Here is a 22,052-nt window from a genome sequence, read left to right as displayed (position 1 = left end):
GAGAGAACTTGCAACAGCCAAACAAGCTAAAACAAAGCTCCAGGCAGGCAAAGAGAAGTTCAGACAACACCAGCCTGGCACATCCTGAGACCCTGCAGGGCTGGAGCAAAGCTGGTGCCCTGCTACCCGCTGTGGCAATGCTGCATTTATTGAACTGCCAGCAGAGACTGATGCTTGGGATATCCCCAGTGGTTATGGACAGCTACTTACATATGGTTGTATACATACTTAGTATGCATGGTGTAGGACTTAGTACGCAGTCCTGGCAAAGCAGAGCTTGATGAAACAGACCTGGCTTTTCTTTCATTCTCAAGCCATCCCAGATCACATAATTCAGCCTTATTGGACTTGGGTTTTGCAAATATCAATCATTCTCGTCACCTGCAGTCTGACAGATGATAACCTGCCTGAGAACTAGATACTGATGCAGGGTTCAGTGTGTAACTGCAGAACTCAGCATTTCCTTGCGGGCAGTATTACACTGCGGTTTGTCCTCAAATGTGATCACCAGAATATGGAGATGATCTGGCAAAATCTGTCAGCTCTTTGAGGGCTACTGCTTGTTCTGCAGACAAACGCACTTACAATTTCAGTGAAGAATACTTACAGTGTGTGGGGGACATGGCAATGTTCAACACTGCAGACTGCAATTATACCCTTGACAAGTTACGTTTACTCAAGTACCCCATGGGACAGTTCAAGATTAAACATACGTGCATTATACGATAAAACTGTGAAATGCAAAACCTCATTAGCTTTATAAAGGGCTGGAGCACCTCTCTGATGAAGATGGGCTGAGAGTTGGGATTGTTCAGCCTGGGGAAGAGAAGATGCTGGGGAGACCTCTGAGCAGCTTCCAGTGTATAAAAGAGCTGACAAGAAAGCTGTAGAGGGGCTTTTACGAGGGCATGTAGACATAGGACAAGGGGGAACGGCTTTACGTTGAAGGAAGGGAGATTTAGATTAGATATTGGGAAGAAATACTTCCCTGTGAGAGTGCTGAGGCACTGGCACAGGGTGCCCAGAGAAGCTGTGGCTAAGCCCCATCCCTGGCAGTGTTCAAGGCCAGGTTGGACACAGGGGCTTGGAGCAACCTGGTCTAGTGGAAAGTGTGGCAGGGGGTTGGAACTGGATGAGCTTTAAGGTCCTTCCAACCCAAAACATTCTGTGATTCCATGACTGAGGTTTTTGGCTACTTTTCAGTGTAACAGTCTCAAGCTGCAGTCTTCAGGGAACATGCATCACAGAATCATAGAATCGTTAGGGTTGGAAAGGACCTTAAGATCATCTAGTTCCAACAATATAATTGTTCAAGAATAAATGCAGCAAACTTGTCTGTGTTCCAAAGTAAAACGTTGAGGAGAAGTAACAACAGAAATGCTGAACAGCGCCTGTGTTCACACAGCAACAAGGTGAACCTTCATACAGATAAGGGAGAAAATGATCATTGACTGTGATTTGAAGTTTTCCTACTTTGGCTCATGGATGCTGTTAGAGCTGCTGCTTTGTGTCAACCTTCACTCTTAGCAGGTTTTCTATAAACCATTCATTTTTTCTATACCCACAGGAAAACTCTTCTCATAAAAATTTATTTGCAACTACATTTTAATACCCTCCACTCATTTTACCATCTTCTTCGCCGCTGCTCTTTATACACTTGGCAAGCATAAGGATCCCCGCAGTTATAAATCCATGTAAGTAAAAACTTAGTGTAACAGAAATGCTGCCAGGCTTCCAATTTGCAGAGCTACAATAGAAGAGTAATTGTGAACTGGATGCTATAGCTGTAGGTTTTCTTCATGAGCAGACACTCCAGATGTTAACTGCTTTCACAGATGAAGGCAGAACATTTAAAGTTTGGGTTAGTGTTTATGTACACAATATAGCTTGATTACAAAGCGTTCCCTTGGAAAAAATGAAGTCCCTTAGGGTTTAGAAGTGTGCAGCATCAACTCTGCCTTGTGTACATAGGCTTGATTTTCAATTAAGGAACAACAAATTAGGTTAAGTGCATTAAGCCAGAAGCACATGAGGTTAGTTTTCTCCCAAGCACTGAATACAGCAGCAGTACCTCAGCATCAGGATTTATCATGAATTTAAAACACATTTCAGAGAACAAGGTTTCTGCACTGGTTCAGCGCTGGTTGTAAGCTCTGCCTACAGCTAGCCCTGAACGACTTCTGTTGCAGCGCAGCTTTTATTAATGTTTAACAAGGGATTCCTTCTTTCAAACACTTGTTTCCTGAAGGTAAAAACAATTATCTGATTCAAGAGGATACTTCCTAATCAGAGAGAAGAGAGACCAGCTGCAGGAAGACCAGCATGCTTTCTGGACAGCCAGGATCAGTCATCATACAGACTGCTCAATTTAAACACATCGGCGCATTTCATGTATCACCAGGTTAGGGGTACCTGCTCCTGCAGCCCCTTTCCTTCTGGGCTCACAGGACTACAAATGCATTACCAGACACTGGTCATGTAGAGTAGTTCATTCCAACACTGCATCAGGTAAACATTGACATTATGAGCATGGGTTCAGATCTGTGTTCCTTAAGTGCGAACTCTTAAGGACCATACTCTCAAGGCCACCCACCCTCCTTACGGCCAACATCCTACCTACCCAACCTTCGTTCTTCTGCAGACAACTCTTCCTTCTGCAAACTCAGAGAAACTGAATTTGCTTAACAAACATTTCACACTGTAACTAGATTAATCTGTAACAATCACAACAGTAATCTTGGTTATGTTTGGTTAAAACAGGTACCCAAACTGTGAGAAAACATGAAGTTTTTATTACCACAGAGAGCTCTTCCCTGTGAGGGTGCTGAGGTGCTGGCACAGGGTACCCAAAGAAGCTGTGGCTACCCCATCCCTGGCAGTGTTCAAGACAAGGCTGGACAGGGCTTGGAGCAAGCTGCTCTAGTGGAAGGTGTCCCTGCCTGTGGCAGACAGCTGGAACTGGGCAAGCTTTTAGGTCCCTTCCAACCCAAGCCAGTCCACTATTAAATAATTCTATAGATGTCAAGCACCAAAACGCAAATCCTTTTTCTCGAGGGAAGGCCAGAGGTCTGACACGTATCTTCTTCCTTTGTCCAAGAAAATACAAAAAAGGCATCAGCACCATAGTACCTTCAGCCCAAACATTGTATTTGGAATTATTCCAGTTCCACTAAGTTTGCAAATGCTAAAAATTCTTGGACAGACCAATTCCTGGGAATGAGACAGGCGCCCTCTGAGCAGCCACACTTACTCAAACTGCTGCATGTAAGTATCTTGACTGGGCTGTGGTGGGAGGAAGCAACAAAGAAAACAAGAAAGGGGTGAAGAAGAAACCCTGAGCCACAGTCTCCTAAGACACAAGCTGACCTGTTGAAAACACCCACTTACATTTCACTTCACCAACGATGCTGTAAACCCAAAGGGAAGCTCTCTCCCATAACAAAAGAAGTCAACACCCCTTCCTCCCCAGGTGCAACCAGTATGTAATAAGAATTTTATTGAATACAGTTAGAAAAAAATACTAGAGCATGAAGACATTAATTTCTGCAGGTAAGTTTTATGAATGTGCAGAATCAAACAACCATGCAAAAAGACATCTTCCCCCTCCAACTGTAATTCAGGACTCTTGTAATGGCAATATTATTACCACCTTAAAACAGTGTTCCAGACACATAATGCATTCCTTTAAAAAGGATTTTGTTCCTGAACGCAGATGAAAAAGAATTTAGTAGCAATTGGGCAAGACCAATGATTAACAGGTACAGTATTTAGCCAATACTCATGCCATGTGTAAAGAGTGCAAGCAAAAAATGCATCATTACGTAGAATAAGTAATTCTTTTGTTCAAGGCAAAATTCCTAGTAAAACTAATCCCCAAACTATTGAAATGGTGACTTGATAATGTACGTGTTCCAGAAGATCATCCCGTGGAAGATTTGTTTCGTCAAGTTACACCAGTGCCATGTAAAACATAAGAGTCAGAGTAGGTGGAAAGCGAAGTGCTCAATAGTATATTAACATTAAATTCCAGCTCCTCCAAGAAACATTTCAGGTATCAGATGTAATGCTAGGTAGGAACATGGGCTTATACATGAGGGAAAAGATTAAGATTTCTCATGCAATTTGTCATATTAAAAAGGGATTGTGGAGGAAAGGTTTTATCTGCCATCTGAAGAGTCAGTTCTGAGACCTGCAATACACTGTCTACATGTGTAACATGTAAACTCACACTGAAATGCACCACAGCATTTAAAGGCTCATTCATTATAAAAGTATACTTTACCACCTTGTTAAATACAGCGTAACTTCTGAAAACTTGAATAAAAGGGTACATTTAACAGCAAGTATTCCAGTACATACCTGTTTGCAATTTCATTTCACTCTTATTAGACAGGTGAAAGCCTGTACGATCAAAAAATCAGCTTTCAAGCCTTGCTTCTGGGACAGTCCTGTGATTATTTTGGTTTCACCTTCTCTCCACATTTACTACTAAAAGCTACAGCCAAAGCAATAACCTGTTGAAGTGTCAGCTACCCCTACTCTTGTTGAGGTGCCACTACATGAAATACTGGGACCAAACACTGTATGTTGAAACCTGTTCTGAGCACTGCTCAGAACATTCAACTTGGGTAACTGATGCAGCTTTTGCAGCTTGATGATGAAGACATAGTTATAAGCTGCTAAGAATTAATGCAGTTAAACAAAAGATTTGTGGCAGTCTACATCATCTGAGAGTTTATAATTTTGGGAAACATCACAGGCCATTGAAAACTAGACGGTTACTTGCAAAACCTGTACCTTCCTGCCTCATCAAAGCTGGGGATCTTCTGTATGCTTGCTTACTTTTTTGAACAGGAGAAATTTAAAAGGGGATTTATTGGTACTGATACAAGAAGTCATTATGGAACTCTGGAAGCATCTTTAAGTTTGAGCTGAGAGTATGAACAACAGCAAAAGAGTAGGAGGAATGAATAAAAAGCAAAAGCAAAGACCATTATTACAGGAGCATTCTTCTACTTCCAGACAAGCTGACTCAGCTACCAGCAGTCTGAAAGAGCCCATCAAACTGTTAGGGGATCCCAAAGTTTCAGCAGAAGAGGCCATTCATCCACATTGCTCTCTGTTTAGCATCTCGTATACTAAGGGAGAACACAACTTGCTAGAAATACCATTTTTCCCCCAAATCCCATTTCCATTGTAGCTCTTTAAACCATACTTTACATAATGTAAACCTACTGCATGTGTGGATGCAAATAAATTGAAAATATGTTAAAAATGTAGAAAACATTTATATAGGGTATTTATATATCCATATGGCTAGACACACATTTGAACTTGCTTGTTAAGTAAGATCTTTATCCTGGCATTTGAACACTGCTCATTTTGCTGTCCAAGTTCAGAGTTCTGCATACAAAACCACAGATGGCATGCTAGTAGCTACAGCTATCTAGAACATTTCACTGAATAGCACTGAAGTGACTATTCTCAATATCACACCAATGTAAGCTCTGCTTGTCAGTTCAGAGCACATCAGGGAACAGCTGTTCAACTTTTAGAGGACCTTTTGCAGGCATAGTTTTTTGTGAGCTTGCACTCCATCACTTCACAGCACTGATTTGACAGTGACAAATTTATATACAGGGGAAAAAAAAAAAAGAAGGCATCATTAGAGGTTAATAGAACCTTTTAAGCAGAACTTAGAGCTAGAGCATTTAATAAGGGCCCAAGGAAGTAAGTAACCACAGTCTGTCCAAGACTGTGAGGAAGCAGTATCTTGAAATGAAGGTAAAGAAGCACCAATGCAAATTCCATATACACAGCACTAGCCTGACTTTCTTGGTGCCTGGGGATGGTTTCTTTGGTAATGTATTTCCTACTACATTAAGCATGAAGTAGGACTTCAAGTACTGCTAAAGACAGAGCTCTGAGCTCATGTCAAATTATACCTGTTGGAGAACAGTTAAGGTTCTTCGAAATCCATATTTAACTTCAGAATGACTTGACTTTGTCCTGTGCCCCTCATGTAATTATCCCAGGTCCATCAAGGTAGGCAGATGAGCATCTGCACATTTCTAAGTCCACAGGACAGCTTGTTTACAAATACAAGTTTTGGCACAATAAATCATGATGTACAAGCTTCCACTTGCATTAATCTGCCCCATTCCTGGAAGTGCTCAAGACCAGGTTAGATCAGGCTTTCAGCAACCTGGTCTAGTGGAAGGTGTCACTGCCTATGGCAGAGGGTTTGACACTGGATTAGCTTTAAGGCCCATTCTAACCCAAACCATTCTATGATAATATGATTCTATGATTTTGCATGACTTTATATACAAAATACTGGTTTTTGTTCAGTTGTAACACAAAATTAAGAAACTATTTGAAGCAAAAAGAGAAAGCAAGTTCACCTCATGTGCTGCTGCTTGGGTAAAAGTCTCATCTTTATCCTGTTTTCAGCCACAAAATGTTACTGATGCAGAACTCCAAATAAATATAAGGTCTTAATATTATATTCCAGTGTTTTGCTTATGCTGCTCATAAGAAATAATATTTAACATATTTCAATTCAAAGGTGCAATTATGATTTGAGATAGACTTTTAAAGCTTGCCTTTTGTTTCTCCTAAGATTTATCCTGTAGATAGCTTTTTAGATTACCATCCTCAGACACAAGTGCTATGCCTATCTACATGGAACTGGCTTCTACTACACATATCCACCTACTTTGAGAAAAAGACTCAATTTCAAGTATTGCAGAATTGGACAAAATATACCCTGTCAAATATATACAGCACCCTGGTAATTTCACAATAGTCTGCTGTTTGTATAGTCTCCACAGATGAGATGCCAAGTTATTCAGCCGTTTCACTGTCCATTTATTTTTTTTATTTCAATCTGACCTCCTGCTTTTATACATGAAAGCCTGCAAGAGTCGGCAGTACTGAAATCCTTCACAAAACACTGTTTATTCCATCCCTCCACAGCAAACTGGTATTGAAACAAACCTTAGTTTCAGAAGACAGAAACGTAAGCCTGTGTTTTTTGATATTTATATGTCTTTTTATTCCAGATGTAGAACTGCATGCTAATCATTTACTGAACTCAGATTTTTGTATCTGTATTACTGTATGCTTCATACTGAACAGTATCTGAACCTAACATGTGCCACCCAACAGATCCAGTCTAAACTGAATACTTGAAAATTCAGCACTCACAGTGGACAGAAATCACATCTATTTGGATAGTCAGTACATGGTAGGTAAGGTTATAAGCAAAGGGCAACAGCTCTTTTTACTCTAGATCTCCATGGAGACACTTCAACTAGCATAAATATACTCATGGAAGCACGAGCAGAAATAGCTATTACCCTTCAAGCTTACACCCCCATTTACTGTACATCAAATTTCTTTGTATAATGGAACATACGATCAAGTATAAAAAAAATGACTCTATATAAAAGTTAAAATATTTGATTACAGTAGCAAGTCACCACTTCATAATGGGAAATAACTTGTCTCTTGGAATCATTATTGATCTGAACTCTCTTTTTGTTGTTGTGTGTTGGATACCGGTAATTCAAGACTTGCCCATAACAGGGGCTCTGCTTTTCTCATAGTGAGCTCGATCTTTGTAGCCGTCATGTTCACATAACTTCTCTTTACATCAATTACCTAGAACAGAAAACATATTTAAATCTTCAATTTAAGAAAACAGGCTGCTAGATACTTGCAAATTAAGTTTTTGGGAATTTATCGCTAAATTTCAGCTGATGTTTAGGTAGACAGAGTTCCCTCTTGTTATTTAGGGAAGTCATCCCTCTCCCATTCCCAAGCTACGAACATATATATATGCCCACACGTATGAACACATACACTGGTCTAACACATACATAAGCCTACAGATATATAGTGCCAAAGGTTTTCTGTACCACCACTGTAATGGAAGTTGTGATCAGAAAGGACCTCAGGGGGTTACCTTCAGCTCAAAGCAGTGTCAACTATACTGTCACACCTGATCACCTGGGGCATGAAACTCAGATTTAAATGTAATTAATGAATGCAAGTAACTGAATTTCTTTCAGTATGCAGAGTAATGAGGCAAATCAAACTGTTCTGAAAGAGAGCAAGCTGAAGTTTGTGTTTTGCTGTTTTTTTTTAAAAATAGAAAAATTATCCTTATACTTACTCCCCATAGTTTCACACTGCGATGAAATTCCTTATCTCCTTCAAATACAATATGGATATTTAACTTAATAGGAAAACAAGAGAAAATTTTGTCAGGCTAATAAAACATTTGACACATCAAGCATGTTTAATCAAAATATATTACATTAGAACACAGACCCTACAATAAGCGAAGTGATCAAACTGTCCCTCAGAAGTGAAAACCCATTCTAACCGTTACTGACACAGTACTGTTTCCAACAGTGGCCATATATACATCCTGGAAACTGTGTCATTTTCTCCAAATGCATGATTAAGAAATCAGTGAAGCATTTTAACAGCTGCTTAATATTAGCAGCTGAGAAGCTGCACACCGTGAAGAGCACTATTAAATTACAATAAGCCAAATACAATTTAATTATGAATCTATAATTCTTTACACATATGGTGATGCAAATCCATCACATGTGGGTTTTAATTGCAGAAGTCAAATTAAAGAGTTTGGTTTTGGTTTTTTTTTTTTACATATTATATTGCATCTTAAACAAAGACCATTAAATCACACATGTCCAAACAGAAGGGAAAACTCCAAGCTATACATACTTGAACAAAAACAAATGCTAAGAAAAAGCCGTCACTCAAGTAAGATTCTTATGCTCCTTCTGCCTTGTACATAAAAGTAGAAGCCAGATTTTCCTAACTTCAAGCTGCTGTAAGAATTAAAAAAGAGTTACTTCTTAAGGTAAATGCTCACCATTGTGCTATTTGCTTCAACGAAGCTCAGATCAGGAACAGAGTTTTTAGCGTACACAGAAATAGTCACTTCTCCTCCAGTCTGGTGCCAGTCATGCCTGCATGGAACTACTTTCTTACCCTATGTAACAGAACAGGTACAGAAAGAAAAAACTTGAAACTGCATTCAGGAGTATTTTTACAAGATTAATTCAGGGTAAAAGCCCAGGACTATCTGAACAGCCAGAAACCACAGCTAATAAAGAGCTGTAATTCATGTTCGCAGAAGACTGCAAGACTCCGCTTACATCTCTTTTCACTAAATATTTTAGCTATTGGTTTCTGACAAACCTTGGAAGTGAGAAAACCAATGCTCATGACAGAGACAATAATAAGAAACCAGGGCATTCTGACAGGGAAACAAAAAAAGCCCAAACAACAAAACTGTTATTTGTTGGATTAACTTCCTTCCCAAGACTACAGCTATCCAGCAGGTTGCAGAAAGGAACTGAACAAAGAAACAAGCATGCCAGCCATGACTTCAAGAAACTTCCAAATTACTGCAAAAAAGTACTGAATGTTACCTTCTGTTCTCTGATGCAGGAAAAATAAATGACAAAAAAAACAAAATGACAAGAAAAATGTAAAGTACCCCTCCCTCCATTAGCCAGAAGACTATTATCTCAATATGCACGTATTTAATACACAGTTTCTTAAAATCTGGGTAAAATCTTTACAAGAACACTCTTCTGCTTCAGGCTCACACCTTCAGTTTTGTTCATAATCCCTCATTTCTGTATTAGGAAATAATTCTTAACCATAAACATAAAACTTGAAAGGAAGCAGCAGTTCCATGACTTAAAGGAAATAAAGGACTTGTGAAGTAATTGCTTCAGAATGAGGTAACAGAATCACCACTTTCTATCATACATCTTTATTTTCTTCTGTTAAATCACAGAACCATAGAACGGTAGCAATACCTAACCCATTTTGTCTCGGCAACAGACAATATATTCATATCAAGAACTTTGTGCTGTGTTCATTCCATTATTACATTCTATAACATTATCTGAGAATTTTTTTAAACCTTGAATGAAAATTTTTTCACCCTGTTATTCTGCAGTTTGTTCCCAACATTGCACTGAAATACCTAATAACTAAAAAGACGCTCTCTGTATTTGTTAAACTGGTAGCCAAATCAAAATGCTTAACTAGACCAGAAAAAAATATTCAGATGTGTAAACAAAACTGAAACTAGACAGAAGGAGACCCTTCCATTTCTCTATTGTCATGCTGTGCATATCATCCTCAGTGTTATTATTTTAGAAGTAGTGATCTGTAACAGCTTAACTACAGTAACAATTCAAGGTACTAACTACAGTCCAGTATTCAAACTTCAGAATGGCTAGCTACAGGCAATGCTAATGCTACTCACCTCATCCTTTTTAGTCCATACATGTGTTCCTGTTGTGCAGCCTTCTTGAGCTAAAAATGTATTGAAGTCAGATGTTTTTCTTTTACAGCAGCTCCAATACTTCATCCTTGAAAATGTGCAAAGTAATTAACAAACAATATTTAGGACACTATTCACTGTGAATACTTAGGATCTTTCCTTTATGCATTGACTGAAGAAGAAATACAAAATGAAAACAAGGCAACATCTACAAAAAAAGAAGTACAAAATAACAAAAATAAAAAAAATAACAAAAAATTAGAGTTAACTGAATACTAACCCTTCATGGAATATAGGTACACCAGAATGGTATATACATACTTCTTCTGTGCTCTCTGGTCCTTGGTACGTCTAGCAAAAGAAAGCATTGAAGTATATTACTGTTACAGGATATGGACCAAAGGCAAAACCAAAACACAACTCAAACAGAAACACTGAACAAAGGACTACAAAGCTTTTCAATAAATAATCTAGACCTAATGGCTTGCCCTAGCTTTTCAAAGTAACCATTCAACCTTCATTCACAGAAGGTTCCCTGGCACACCTAACAAGCTGGATGACATTCCTTCCCTCCAGCGTATCAACCGAACCACACAGCTTGGTCTCACCAGCAAACTTGCTGAGGGCGCACTCAATCCCACTGTCCATGTCAGCGACGAAGATGTTGAACAAGACCGGTCCCAACACTGATCCCTGAGGGACACCACTCGTTACTGGTCTCCAGCCGGACACTGAGCCATTGACCACAACTCTTTGTGTGCGGCCATCCAGCCAGCTCTTTATCCACCGAGTGGTCCATCCATCAAATTGTTGTCTCTCCAATTTAGAGACAAGGATGTCGTGTGGGACAGTGTCAAAGGCTTTGCACAAGTCCAGGTAGATGACATCAACTGCTCTACCCCTGTCCATCAGTTCTGTAGCCCCATCATAGAAGGCTACCAAATTGGTCAGGCAGGATTTCCCCTTAGTGAAGCCATGCTGGCTGTCACCAAGCACCTTGTTGTTTTCCATGTGCCTTAGCATGCTTTCCAGGAGAATCTGCTCTAAGATTTTGCCAGGCACAGAGGTGAGACTGACTGGTCTGTAATTCCCCGGGTCATCCATTTTCCCCTTCTTGAAAATGGGGGTTATATTTCCGGTTTTCCAGTCATTGGGAACTTCACCTGACTGCCATGATTTCTCAAATATGACGGCCAGCAGTTTAGCAACTTGATTTGCCAGCTCCTTCAGGACCCACCGATGGATTTCATCGGGTCCCATGGACTTATGCACATTCAGGTTCTTAAGAGAGTCTTGAACCTGATCCTCTACTACAGTGGGCCTAGCATCTTCATTCTCACAATCCCTGAATCTGCCTTCGAAGGCTTGAGTGGTGTGGTCAGACCATTTGCCAGTGAAGACAAAGGCAAAGAAGTCATTCAGAACCTCAGCCTTCTCCAAATCCAGGGTAGGCAGTTCTCCTGATAGCTTCCAGAGGGGGCCTATGCTGTCCCTAATCTGTCTTTTATTCACTACGTACCTATAGAATCCCCATATAATACCTACAGAATATCAAGAGCAATTCAAGTGTTATAAGGTATGTCTCATCAATATTAAACATTTAAAGCTGAAAAATGTCAGTATCATGGGAATGGCAAGCTCACTCATTCAGGTGAGTTCACGTCAGGCTTCAGAGTCATTTTAAGTAATCTCTCAGAGCAATTTCAGTGCAGAGCAGTCCACATCTGTCCATACTAAATCACATTATCAAATGTGCATTTGTTAAGCCTGACGGACTTTGTGCCTTTTCCAAATCAATTTGTAGCACACAGGAAAAAACACACCCAAGAAAGAAAACCAAAACTGCATACTCAATAGTTTAGCAGCTGGGTTTAAAAGTGGAACTGGACCACTTACTTTTGAACAGCCTGCGTTTTTACATGCCGTCCCAATCTTGATTTCATCATTGTCTTCCTCTGTAAACAGAGTCATAGAAAATAGCAACTGAATTGTATAATGTACTGAATATCTTGCATTGTTAAGAATTAAAACCAGCTAAGGAGTAAACCAGAAAAAAAAATCCCTTCTTAACCTGTCTATTTTCTGCCTGGCACTGAAGTCTGCCAGAAAGATAAAAAGAAACAAATTCCAGAAGCATTCTAAAACCTGTATTACCTATGCAAAAAGAAACAGGGGAAACAGGTGAGGGAGAACCAACTAGCCTTCATAGAAACGTCACCCGTTTATGAAAGGCTTTATATGACATCGTGTTTGTAGTAAAATAGGATTAAAGTTCATTTCTTGGGAATGTTTTCAGTCATATAGTCAGAAATAGATGTCACCACATCCATTTAACCCAGAAATCTTCCAAAACAGGTAGTTGAAATAATTTTAACAGCAACATATTGCTCCTAACACTCAAGTCTCCACACTGTTTACGTTTAAACTTTGATCATCATTCCCTGGGCTGGAAGGTTATTTCCCAGATTAAGAACATAATTACATAGAATTATCACTTAAGAAACAACAACAAAAATATAGCATTTACTATATGCTATATATCACATACGAACTTAATCTCAGTATACCCTTACCTTTTTTCTCTTCGTTTTCTGAAGACAGCTTCAGTTTATCTAGCGCTTGCTTCAAGGAAGCTGACACTTTCAGCTGTAAATTTGTCATTGGCTCATCTGGGCTAAAAAATGTCCATGTACTTATGTCAGCTTCATACAAAATCATTTACAAAACACAACATAGTAGTAAATGTTCATCTTGCTGTAAGGCTCTTCCTTTCTAACCACAAAGAAACAATCTAGCTTTACAAATGCCAACTCTTACTGCTTATAGAAAAATACAGTAGAAATTTAGAAGGGAGTCTTGTCATTCAACAGGAAATTCTATGTAATCTACAGCAATAAAAACAGATTAAAGAATGTAAATACAAGCACCTTGAAGTTATTTTTATAACTGTTTTATTTCCTGTGAAGCTAAATGCTGCGAGATCCAGTACTATCTTGTCCTAACCTGAACTTTTATTTCATTTTGAAGCTTAAGGCAACATCATCACTGCTACCGAACACAAACTTTCGGAGGTTTTGTACTATGTAAAATGTGAGACACTATAGGAATAGCCCAACGAGCTTTAACTTGGCTAACTGACCACAAATTTGGCAAAACTTGGTTTCATATACTCCACCTTGGCCTTTTAATTGTTTCCAATGGTTTTGGTGCCTGAATTATGTGTTCTTGAAATCTGGGTTTCAGTTCAGCTAGTTCCTTTCGTTCAGAGGTAGTTTTGACTTCTGGTTTAACAGGCTCAGGAGGCTTCTCACTGTTATGGAGACCCTTTGTACAGCCCTATGGAGGAAAGCATATGTTTATATATACACAGAGTGTAGTTTGTGTGCAGAAATAAAAGCTATCAAAACCTGCAGCAGGTTTTTTTGATTTATTTTGTCAGCTCCATCGTTAACTCACCATCCTTTAACCTACTCAAAACACTGGCTACAAAAGAAATCCTACAGCTCAAGTGGAAAGTATCTTCATTTGGACATGCATTAAAGAAAAAAGCATATTTTCCATAATCAAGCAAAGAACAAAAGAATTGACCTTCTTTCATTAACATGCATCTATATAGGTTCTAATAGAACTTATTACCACCATTAAGGCCTGTAAATGAGACTCAGATTCAACATTATATCAAGAAAAATAGTGCATGCAAGATTTCAGAATTTTAACAAAATTATGCCACCTCTCATCAATATTATGTCATTTGACAAGTATAAAAATGGTAAATAATCAGGAGTACATACCACAATGCTTAGGAAGTCAGAAAAGTCTGTTGTTCTTCTCTTGCAACATGACCAACCCTATAAACATTTTGGTACGAAAACAAAACAAGCATGACTACCTTACTTGGCAACAGCTTATAAAAAGCAAAAGACTAACTGTATTCTTTTACAAGATGTCGTACATCATGATTAGAGATTTTCTTTTTCCTTTCTTTGGACAATATTATCATCATCTGCATTTTTAAAAGCCAGAGAAAAGTGCAACAGCTGCCATTTCTAGTTTTCCTCAGAAAATTTGGTAAATGTGAGCCGGTATTTGTGTGACAAGTTTGGTGCCAACTCTGTATGGCAGAAAAAGAAATTTTACTCTATCTTATAAAGTAACATGTAAGCGAAACAAAGAAATATTACACCCACGACTAGGCTTACCTGTGGCAGAGCATACATGCCCCCATCCTAAAACAGTAAGAATATTTTTCCTTCCTTGAGCACTAGTCAAGTCTTCCAACTGCTTACTTCCTCATCACAAAGCTGGATATCTGCATTGCATAGCCATCTATTCAACCACATCAACCAAGAATATTTTATTATATAAACCAGAAATGCAGTTTTAGAGAAAATTATCTTGCCACTCCGAAAAATGTACCTTGGAGGTCAAGGAACCTTATTAAAGACAACAGTTTGACTAATAAATGCACCACTGCTTGGAGAGCTTAACAGACGCAATGGGGTTTGGTAAGTGGTTCTACAACACCTTCAAAATATATCAACTTCCGCAAGTGAGGAGACAAAAGGTTCACCCTGCCTTTTCAGACTGTCTACAATTTATAGCAGGAAGAAAAGCACTCAAAATATGATAATTTTATGATCAGGCCAAGACATACGATAAAGAGAGGGCTAAAAGTAGCACTTGCTTTAAAAATGGCGTGTGTAAGTGTGAGTAAAGACAAGCTCTTGAAGCAACTGTGTAATTTATGTCATTATAATTAGGTAGAAGTTTTATGTACTGTTTTATGAGTACAACTATATTTTTGTCCAGAACAAACTCCATAGTCTAAGTAACTGTATCATATTTGATCTAACAGCATCCTTTCCAATTTGTCAGTGGCACACAACCGCCTATTCCAGAGTTACATACTGCAGAAAGAGCAGAGTTTACAGGAAAAAAGCTTCCCAGCACAGATGCACAAGCTTCCTTGGGCCTCAAAGACATCCCATTATAAGAAAGGGATGAGCTGCACTGCCAGTAGAAGCAGTTCCTAAGTACCAAGAAAAAATGCTGGCCCCACAGCTCAGATTAACAGCAGCCTGGTTTCCTAAAATAGGCTGGTTAGGCTGCAGCTGTATTAATACAGTAAACAGTGCCAGACTCCATTTCTGGGCACCAGATTTCTGACCATACACATCTGAAGTGTTAGAATGATTTCCAGTACTGTTTTGGCAGTTATGTCTAAATAGCTCCATGTAGGTACTTGGGATGCATTCAGTAGATCTTGGAGGAAAACAGTTTAATGTCATGAACACAGGCTCTGCAGTTGGCCTAAGCACTAGAGACCAGTCACAGGTACATTTAATTCACTACTGAAAATGTGGCCCAAGAATCCTGGATAGCTGCATCAGAGCCGTGGGCAATCAGTCCCAACCTAACATTCTTACTTGACTGATTAAGAGAACACAAATGTTCTTCACAGTAGGCAAATGTCACATAAACCTTAACTGAAAGAGGGCAGATTTAGATCAGATACAAGTAAGATCTTTACTGTGAGGGTGGCGAGACATTGGCACAGGTTGCCCAGAATATCTGTAGATGTCACGTCCCTGGCAGTGTTCAAGGCCAGGTGGGATGGGGCTTTGAGCAACCTGGCCTACTGGAAAGTGTCCCTGCCCATGGCAGGAGGTTGGAACCAGAGGAGCTTTAAGGTCCCTTCCAACACAAACCATTCTGTGATCCTATGATTAGTGCTCCAGCCACATAAGACCACGAGCAGCTGGTCTGAACTCCAAACAGACTAATTAACTGAAAGAGTATGACACCTCTCAATGCCTCCAAAGACCTGTTCAGAGAATCCACCTAAACTATTGAGACACCTGATGTCAGTCAACAGAAAACGTGTCATACAGACTTGCAAGGCATTCAGATCCTGAGTACAGCTTTTAATGTCTTCTTCAGGGCTGCGTAAGTGTGCTTTTCTAACTTCATGGGGTTGCTCAAACATGATAGGATGAACATCAGTTCCTCACTTCATGCTCATCAAACATGAATATCAGTTTCTGAAACACTGGAATACTTGGAATTAAAAAGGACACAAGCATACTGTTTTACACATATATGACAAAAAAAGATTTAGACAAATACTTGCAGGCTTACTTTGAGAGCATCATGAAAGACTGGCACACCTGGATGGTATGTGCAGGATCCTAGAACGAAATTGCTATTATTAATATTCAGGCATACCACGAATCTTTATTCATCCCATCACAAACTCAACAAAAATTTCACACTGCAATTCCCATATGCCACAAGCTGTCCCACTTCCCCAAGTACACATAATTATTAAAGAATACACAGACTCCACAGAACAAGCGCTCTGAGTGTGTTAAACCTAAATAATCAAGATTTTTTTTCTTTTGTACTATACAACACAAAACAGAAGGCAGGCATCTAAGACAAAATTCTATTTCAACATGGAGCAAATAAACTTTCTGTGGACCATCCCTTGCCTCCGTCAACAATCAGTTCTTACTGGCCATTCAGTGGAAGTAAAATTGGCCCTGTGGCCATCTGAAAGACATAAAATACCAGTTTACCACCAAATACATCTATTTGCACCTGATCAACGGTTTCTATCCAGAAGCACTGTTAAAAACAGCTCTCGACACAAATCCATCATTTTATCCATGATAAGGAGCTTGTTCTTTTTTCACTGTCTGTAGTATCCTAGGTCACTTCAGGACATGAAGCCAAATGCTGATCTTCCACATACACAATTTAGACATGTCAATACTAATAATTAGTAGGTTCTGTAGAAACACCACACTGAAACATAGCTTCCATTAATGGAACTGCTTATGTTGCAACTATTCATTGTTTTTTTACTTCAGGTCTTTTTTTCAAAGGCAATATAATTGCTCCGATATAACTTCTCTTTGACATATACTGCACGGATAATATTTTAATGACCTGACTCTAAAGTGATGGGAAATATCTGTTGTCTTTTTAGGCAGTAAAGCAAAATTTTTCTTGTTAGAAACAGTTAGAAGCAACATAAATAGTAACAGTTTTTATAATAAGCATCCATAAACCGGAGTGAAAAATAATACACGTAATAGGAAGCAAAAGATAAAAGTGTTAAGCAATTTTAGTAGTAATCTGCCTACAGATATTAAATGGCAAAGAAAAAACAACCAAGTTTTGCAGTTTTCTTTTCATAAATGTGTACATTTTTAAGAAATTTTGCTTAGTTTAATTTTCTTTGATTTTACATTCCCTGCTTAACCCTAAGGTACTAGGTCTGACAGGCATCAGTTCCCACCTTAACTCAAAAGGTGGGTATTTTGAGACATCCATGAACTTTTACCAATTCCTTTAGCTTCAGGACACAAAGCTAATGTTGGTAAACCTCACAGGAATATAAAACAAGATGTGGCTATTTTGTAAAAAGAGCCCGCAACTTCACTTCTAAACCAAATTAAAACAAAAATAGAGGTTATTTTGCAAAATATAAAACCATGTCATCACAAGAATCATGGTGGTAAAACATCCCATCGACCCTGAAGTTTAGGGATGCTGAAAGTTATAATCACTTTACTTCTGTAGGAAATTTAAACCTGGTTCTCCAAAGTTATCTGGGAATAACTACATTTACATTTAGAACTGGTTAGGCTAGGGAACAGTAATTCCAATAAGTGTCCAGTTACTCACCAGAATAAACTTCTCAAGAAGCTGTTTCTCCCAAGCCAAGCAACAGAGTTAGCAGAGGGCCAGGCCAACCACATCAGCCCACTACAACTTGGTCACAAACACAGGAATACAGGGCGAAGAACTGTTGTTTTAATAACAACACTGGTCATGAAGTCCCAGTGCGAATTTGTAATACAAAACTCACTATCTACTTTGTCTTTTGGAGCAAAGGGACGCAGGTCATAGAAGTGATCACTAAATGGAATCACTCCACAACTGTGATTTTCAGCTGCCTGCTTTTCAAGTTACTAACATTAGTGAGTCTTACTCAAAATGCTGCCCCTCTCTTTGGCAATACTTAGCTCAGAAAAAGAAATACACTTTATGCCATGTTTCTTAATCACAGAACTCACATACATGCTAGAACATGTTAGCCTACTTCTAATCTTTCGGGTCTCTGCAAATAAGGCTAATGCAAAGAGGACATTCTAGCAATGCAGCCAAAAGAGTTGCTTTACTAATCACTTGAGAGCAAGCCTACCGAAAACTCAGATCACCCCTTCTGCAACCTCTGTGGAATTATGAAAACTAAAATAACAGCACTGTGAAAACTCTGCACAGGCTATTGGGAGACAGGCTTATAATGCTGTCTTTACATTAAGGTCACTGCATGCAAATGGAAAGAACATATAAAGAGGAGAAAAAAAATGTTTGATCTTTTTTTACCTCCCTTCCCCCCACCCCCGTATTAAATATAAGAAGTTCTTCCCTGCGAGGGCGCTGAAGCGCTGGCACAGGTTACCCAGAAAAGCTGTGGCTGCCCCATCCACGGCAGGGTTCAAGGCCAAGCTGGACAGGGCTTGGGGCAACCTGGTCTACTGGAAGGTGTCCCTGCCAGTGGCAGGGGGGTGGAACTGGATGAGCTTTAAGGTCCATTCCGACCCAAACCATTCTATGCTTCACCAGGTGTTTGATTCACAGTACACATAGGGGAAGCACTGCAAGAGCTCACAGCACTTGGAAAAGCACATATCGTAAGACACATTTAATTACCAGTTTCTAGTCCACATACTACAACTAAAACAACAGGCGCTGATAACTGCTATGTATGCAACGCCCTCAGAAGAAACACGTCTGTTCCTCAAGGCATCCAGTTTCTACCTTTAGAACAGATGACAGTAACGTACGGAGCAGGTCCTTATTACCTCCTTCGCTCATTCTGCTGTGAAAACTTTTGTTATTACACAAGAACCCCGCAGTCAGGCCGACCGCCAGCTCCACGTTTCCGCACCGACGGGACACTTTCGTGCCCGGGCGGGATCCGCTGTGCAGGGGCCGCAAAGCCTGTAACAGAGCAGCCCGCAGCATCGCTTCACCACACCGGACCGCTCCTCCACCCCTAAAGACACTGAGACCACCACACAAAAACAGGAGCTTCTCAGGGAGAAGTGAGTCGAGGCCAGACCGGTGCCGTAAGAGATGGGGACCGCGGGAGGGACACGGACACACCACACAGCCTGCAGGCCAGGGCTGCCCCTGCCCCTCAGTGCTGCTGTCCGTCCCTCAGAGACCTCAATGACAGCTCCCAGCGCCGCACCGCGACGTGGCTCCACCGACCGGGGAGGACACCGGGCGCGGGTGCCTCAGCTCGCCCCTCATACCTCCCGTGCAGAGCTCTCGTAACCCCTCTGAGATGCCGCCCCTCACACCCCCAGGCCGAAAGCTGTTTGCGGAGCACTTAAGGATGTACCCCGCGCTCCCCCTTCCCCTCTGCCGCCGCTCTCACCTTCCGTGTTGGTTTCGGGGTCGAAGCGCTGGCCGCAGCCCCGGTTGTAGCACAGCAACGACATGGCGGCGGGGCGGCCGGCAAGCCGCCCGTAACAACGGGGACTAAGGAGACTGCAGGAGGGCAGCGCCCGGGGGTGGGCCGGCCCCTCAGCGGAAAGAGTCGGCCGGAGCCTTCCGGAAGCTTCACGAAGCTTCGGGGGAAGGGGAGAGCGGCAGCGCGGGCGGCTGGAGCGAGAGGAGGAGAAGGAGGGGGATGAGGAGCCGCGGCACGGAGCGCATGCGCGGGAGGGAAAGGAGTGCGGCGCATGCGCGGTGGGACGGGATTATGCGGGACGGTGGGGAAGGGGTGGTTGTTGGGAGGGTGTTGTGCATGGTCGGGTTGGTTGTGTGGCCCCAGTTCCCGTGGCAAGGCAGGCTCCGAGCTCGGAGGAACTCCCTGGGGAGCCTTTCAGCTGCAGCAGGAGGGGGCTGATTGCCGCCAGCACCAGCGGTGATCCCCGGACACGGGGGCCTGTTGTGATGGGCCGGGCCGGCCTCCCCCTCAGGGTCTCATCCGGTGGCTGGGCCAGGGAGGAGCTGAGGGAGGCTGGGCACTGCTGGCTACAGCTTGCTGGGCTGTGGAAGCGCTGTGCTCTTCGGTTTGGGGTCATCATGAGCCGGCGAGCCCCCCCACCTTTCGCTGGTGCTGGGCTGGTGCGGGGGTGCTTAGCCTTCGGCCGGTTTCTGACTTTTTGTGGGGTATGTAGGTTGTCTAAATCAGTTAAAGAAATACGTGGCTAAATAAAAAGAGGGTAATTAAAAACTCGATGCTTACATTCTGAATATCAATGGTACATGTGAGTGTAATTTAACCCCCCCTTTTGCATATGTATTAAAGAGTTGTCTCGTTCTCACAGAAGCAAAGTTACTAACGTTACAAATGACTCTGAAAAAGATCATGTTTCAATGTTCACACAGTTCCCTTGAGGTTGCCCTGGGTGCTCCTGTCAGCTGACCAGCTTACGTGTCCTCTATAGTGTGCCAGCTTCTTTGATGTCTCATAATGGGTTGTACGTAATAATTACGGTGATCTATGTTTCTGCAGGCAAATACAAATTGATTTCAGCTAATTAAGTGTCTACCGCACAATTTTTAAACTAGGAGTGCTGAAGTGTTCATATGACATATGACAAATCCTGAAGCACTTGTGCATAGAATGAGAAGGTTAACTGATCTCTACAAGTGTTTCTTTAAAGGATATTTAAGGATGCAAAAAGGGTAATTGCATACTGTTTCCAACAGTCTTCTGCAGACTTACAAGTTTATGTGAGATATGCTTCACTTGCTTCATTATTTATATACCTTACGTAAAGACACAGGTTTAGTTGAGCTATCAAATACTAAGTTCTTGCTTCTGATCTGAAGCTCCCTCTGGGGCCTGGGGCCTGTGGTAAGACTGGGAGAATAAGCTGCTCAGTTTCAAGTAGAAAAAAACACACTGTTTTGCTGCTTGCCAGGAGTGGTTTAATGTATAAATGCATGTTGTGATAACAAGAAAGAAAGGGAAGTAGTAAAATTGTTATCCTTTTTGTTTAGAAAACATTTCTGTTTGTGGATGTCTTATGAAGCAAGAAGATTAATGGAAATATTGCATAATTCAAAGTAGTTGTATTCACATTGTTACCATAGTGCGAAGACTTGTTCCTAAAACAAGAAAGTCACTTATTTGCTGTCAAGTGAAAATGACAGATAAGAATAGAAGTCTGATTTATATCTATAAAATAAGTTAAGTGCTATTCCTGGGACTGTGGTTGCATTTCATCTGTAGTGAGCAAGCATGCTTCCATTTTAGAAGGAGCCAGCCATTTTTGGCTTTGTGGAATGCAAACAAGTTGCACTTCTGCAGAGGCAGCATCAATTTCTGTTTTAATAATATTATATGTAAAATTAAAACCTCTTTATTTTACCAGCATGATACTTATGGGCTTAAAAAGTAGCATTCCTATGACCTTAGTGGACAGTTGGTTCAAACACAGTGAAAACTTTTGGGGAGAAAATATTAAAAACCATATAGTTTCCCAAAAGTGTCATGTGGTGCTGTTCCATACCTAGTTGCTATCTCACTGATACAGAGACATGCCTTTAGATCTTCCAGAAACCAATCCATCATGCAGGTATTTGTTTCATAGTTCAAAATTATGTAGTTTATCACATTAAAGGAAACCTGAAAACTCAATTTGTTACTAATTTTAACATACAGTCAGTTACCTGA

The 22,052-nt window shown here is 40.7% G+C and overlaps 1 protein-coding gene across 2 annotated transcripts; it reads right to left on the bottom strand.

Moving 5' to 3' along the window:
• Window positions 1-7,149: 7,149 nt before the first annotated feature.
• Window positions 7,150-19,901, bottom strand: CHORDC1 (cysteine and histidine rich domain containing 1). 2 transcript variants are annotated; one of them, XM_057399019.1, is made up of 11 exons: window positions 19,800-19,901; window positions 16,481-16,530; window positions 14,134-14,190; window positions 13,518-13,678; window positions 12,916-13,016; window positions 12,239-12,297; window positions 10,623-10,693; window positions 10,325-10,430; window positions 8,912-9,031; window positions 8,180-8,242; window positions 7,150-7,665 (listed from the first exon to the last, which is right to left on the bottom strand). In XM_057399019.1, exons 1-11 carry the CDS (start codon window positions 19,861-19,863, stop codon window positions 7,522-7,524), a joined length of 996 nt encoding a protein of 331 aa, XP_057255002.1. In that variant the 5' UTR covers window positions 19,864-19,901; the 3' UTR covers window positions 7,150-7,521. The 2 variants fall into 2 exon arrangements, with proteins under 2 accessions (XP_057255002.1, XP_057255003.1); XM_057399020.1 differs by lacking the exon at window positions 14,134-14,190.
• Between the last annotated feature and the right edge of the window lie 2,151 nt (window positions 19,902-22,052).

Source organism: Pezoporus wallicus, unplaced genomic scaffold (assembly GCF_028554395.1).
Source record: "Pezoporus wallicus isolate ANWC-B61680 ecotype Strahan unplaced genomic scaffold, APGP_CSIRO_Pwel_v1 contig_3876, whole genome shotgun sequence".
NCBI classification, from domain to species: Eukaryota; Metazoa; Chordata; class Aves; order Psittaciformes; family Psittacidae; genus Pezoporus; species Pezoporus wallicus.
Note: the sequence above shows the minus strand (reverse complement) of the source record. Positions and strands in the feature narration are given on the sequence as shown.

Coding starts and splice junctions, on each gene's coding strand:
- CHORDC1 (XM_057399019.1), bottom strand. CDS start 19,863: ATGTCGTTGCTGTGCTACAACCGGGGCTGCGGCCAGCGCTTCGACCCC. Junction 10,431..10,622: donor GTACCTATATTCCATGAAGG/GTTAGTATTCAG, acceptor CACATTTTCAAG/GATGAAGTATTGGAGCTGCT. Junction 7,666..8,179: donor GCAGTGTGAAACTATGGGGA/GTAAGTATAAGG, acceptor TTTCTGTTCTAG/GTAATTGATGTAAAGAGAAG.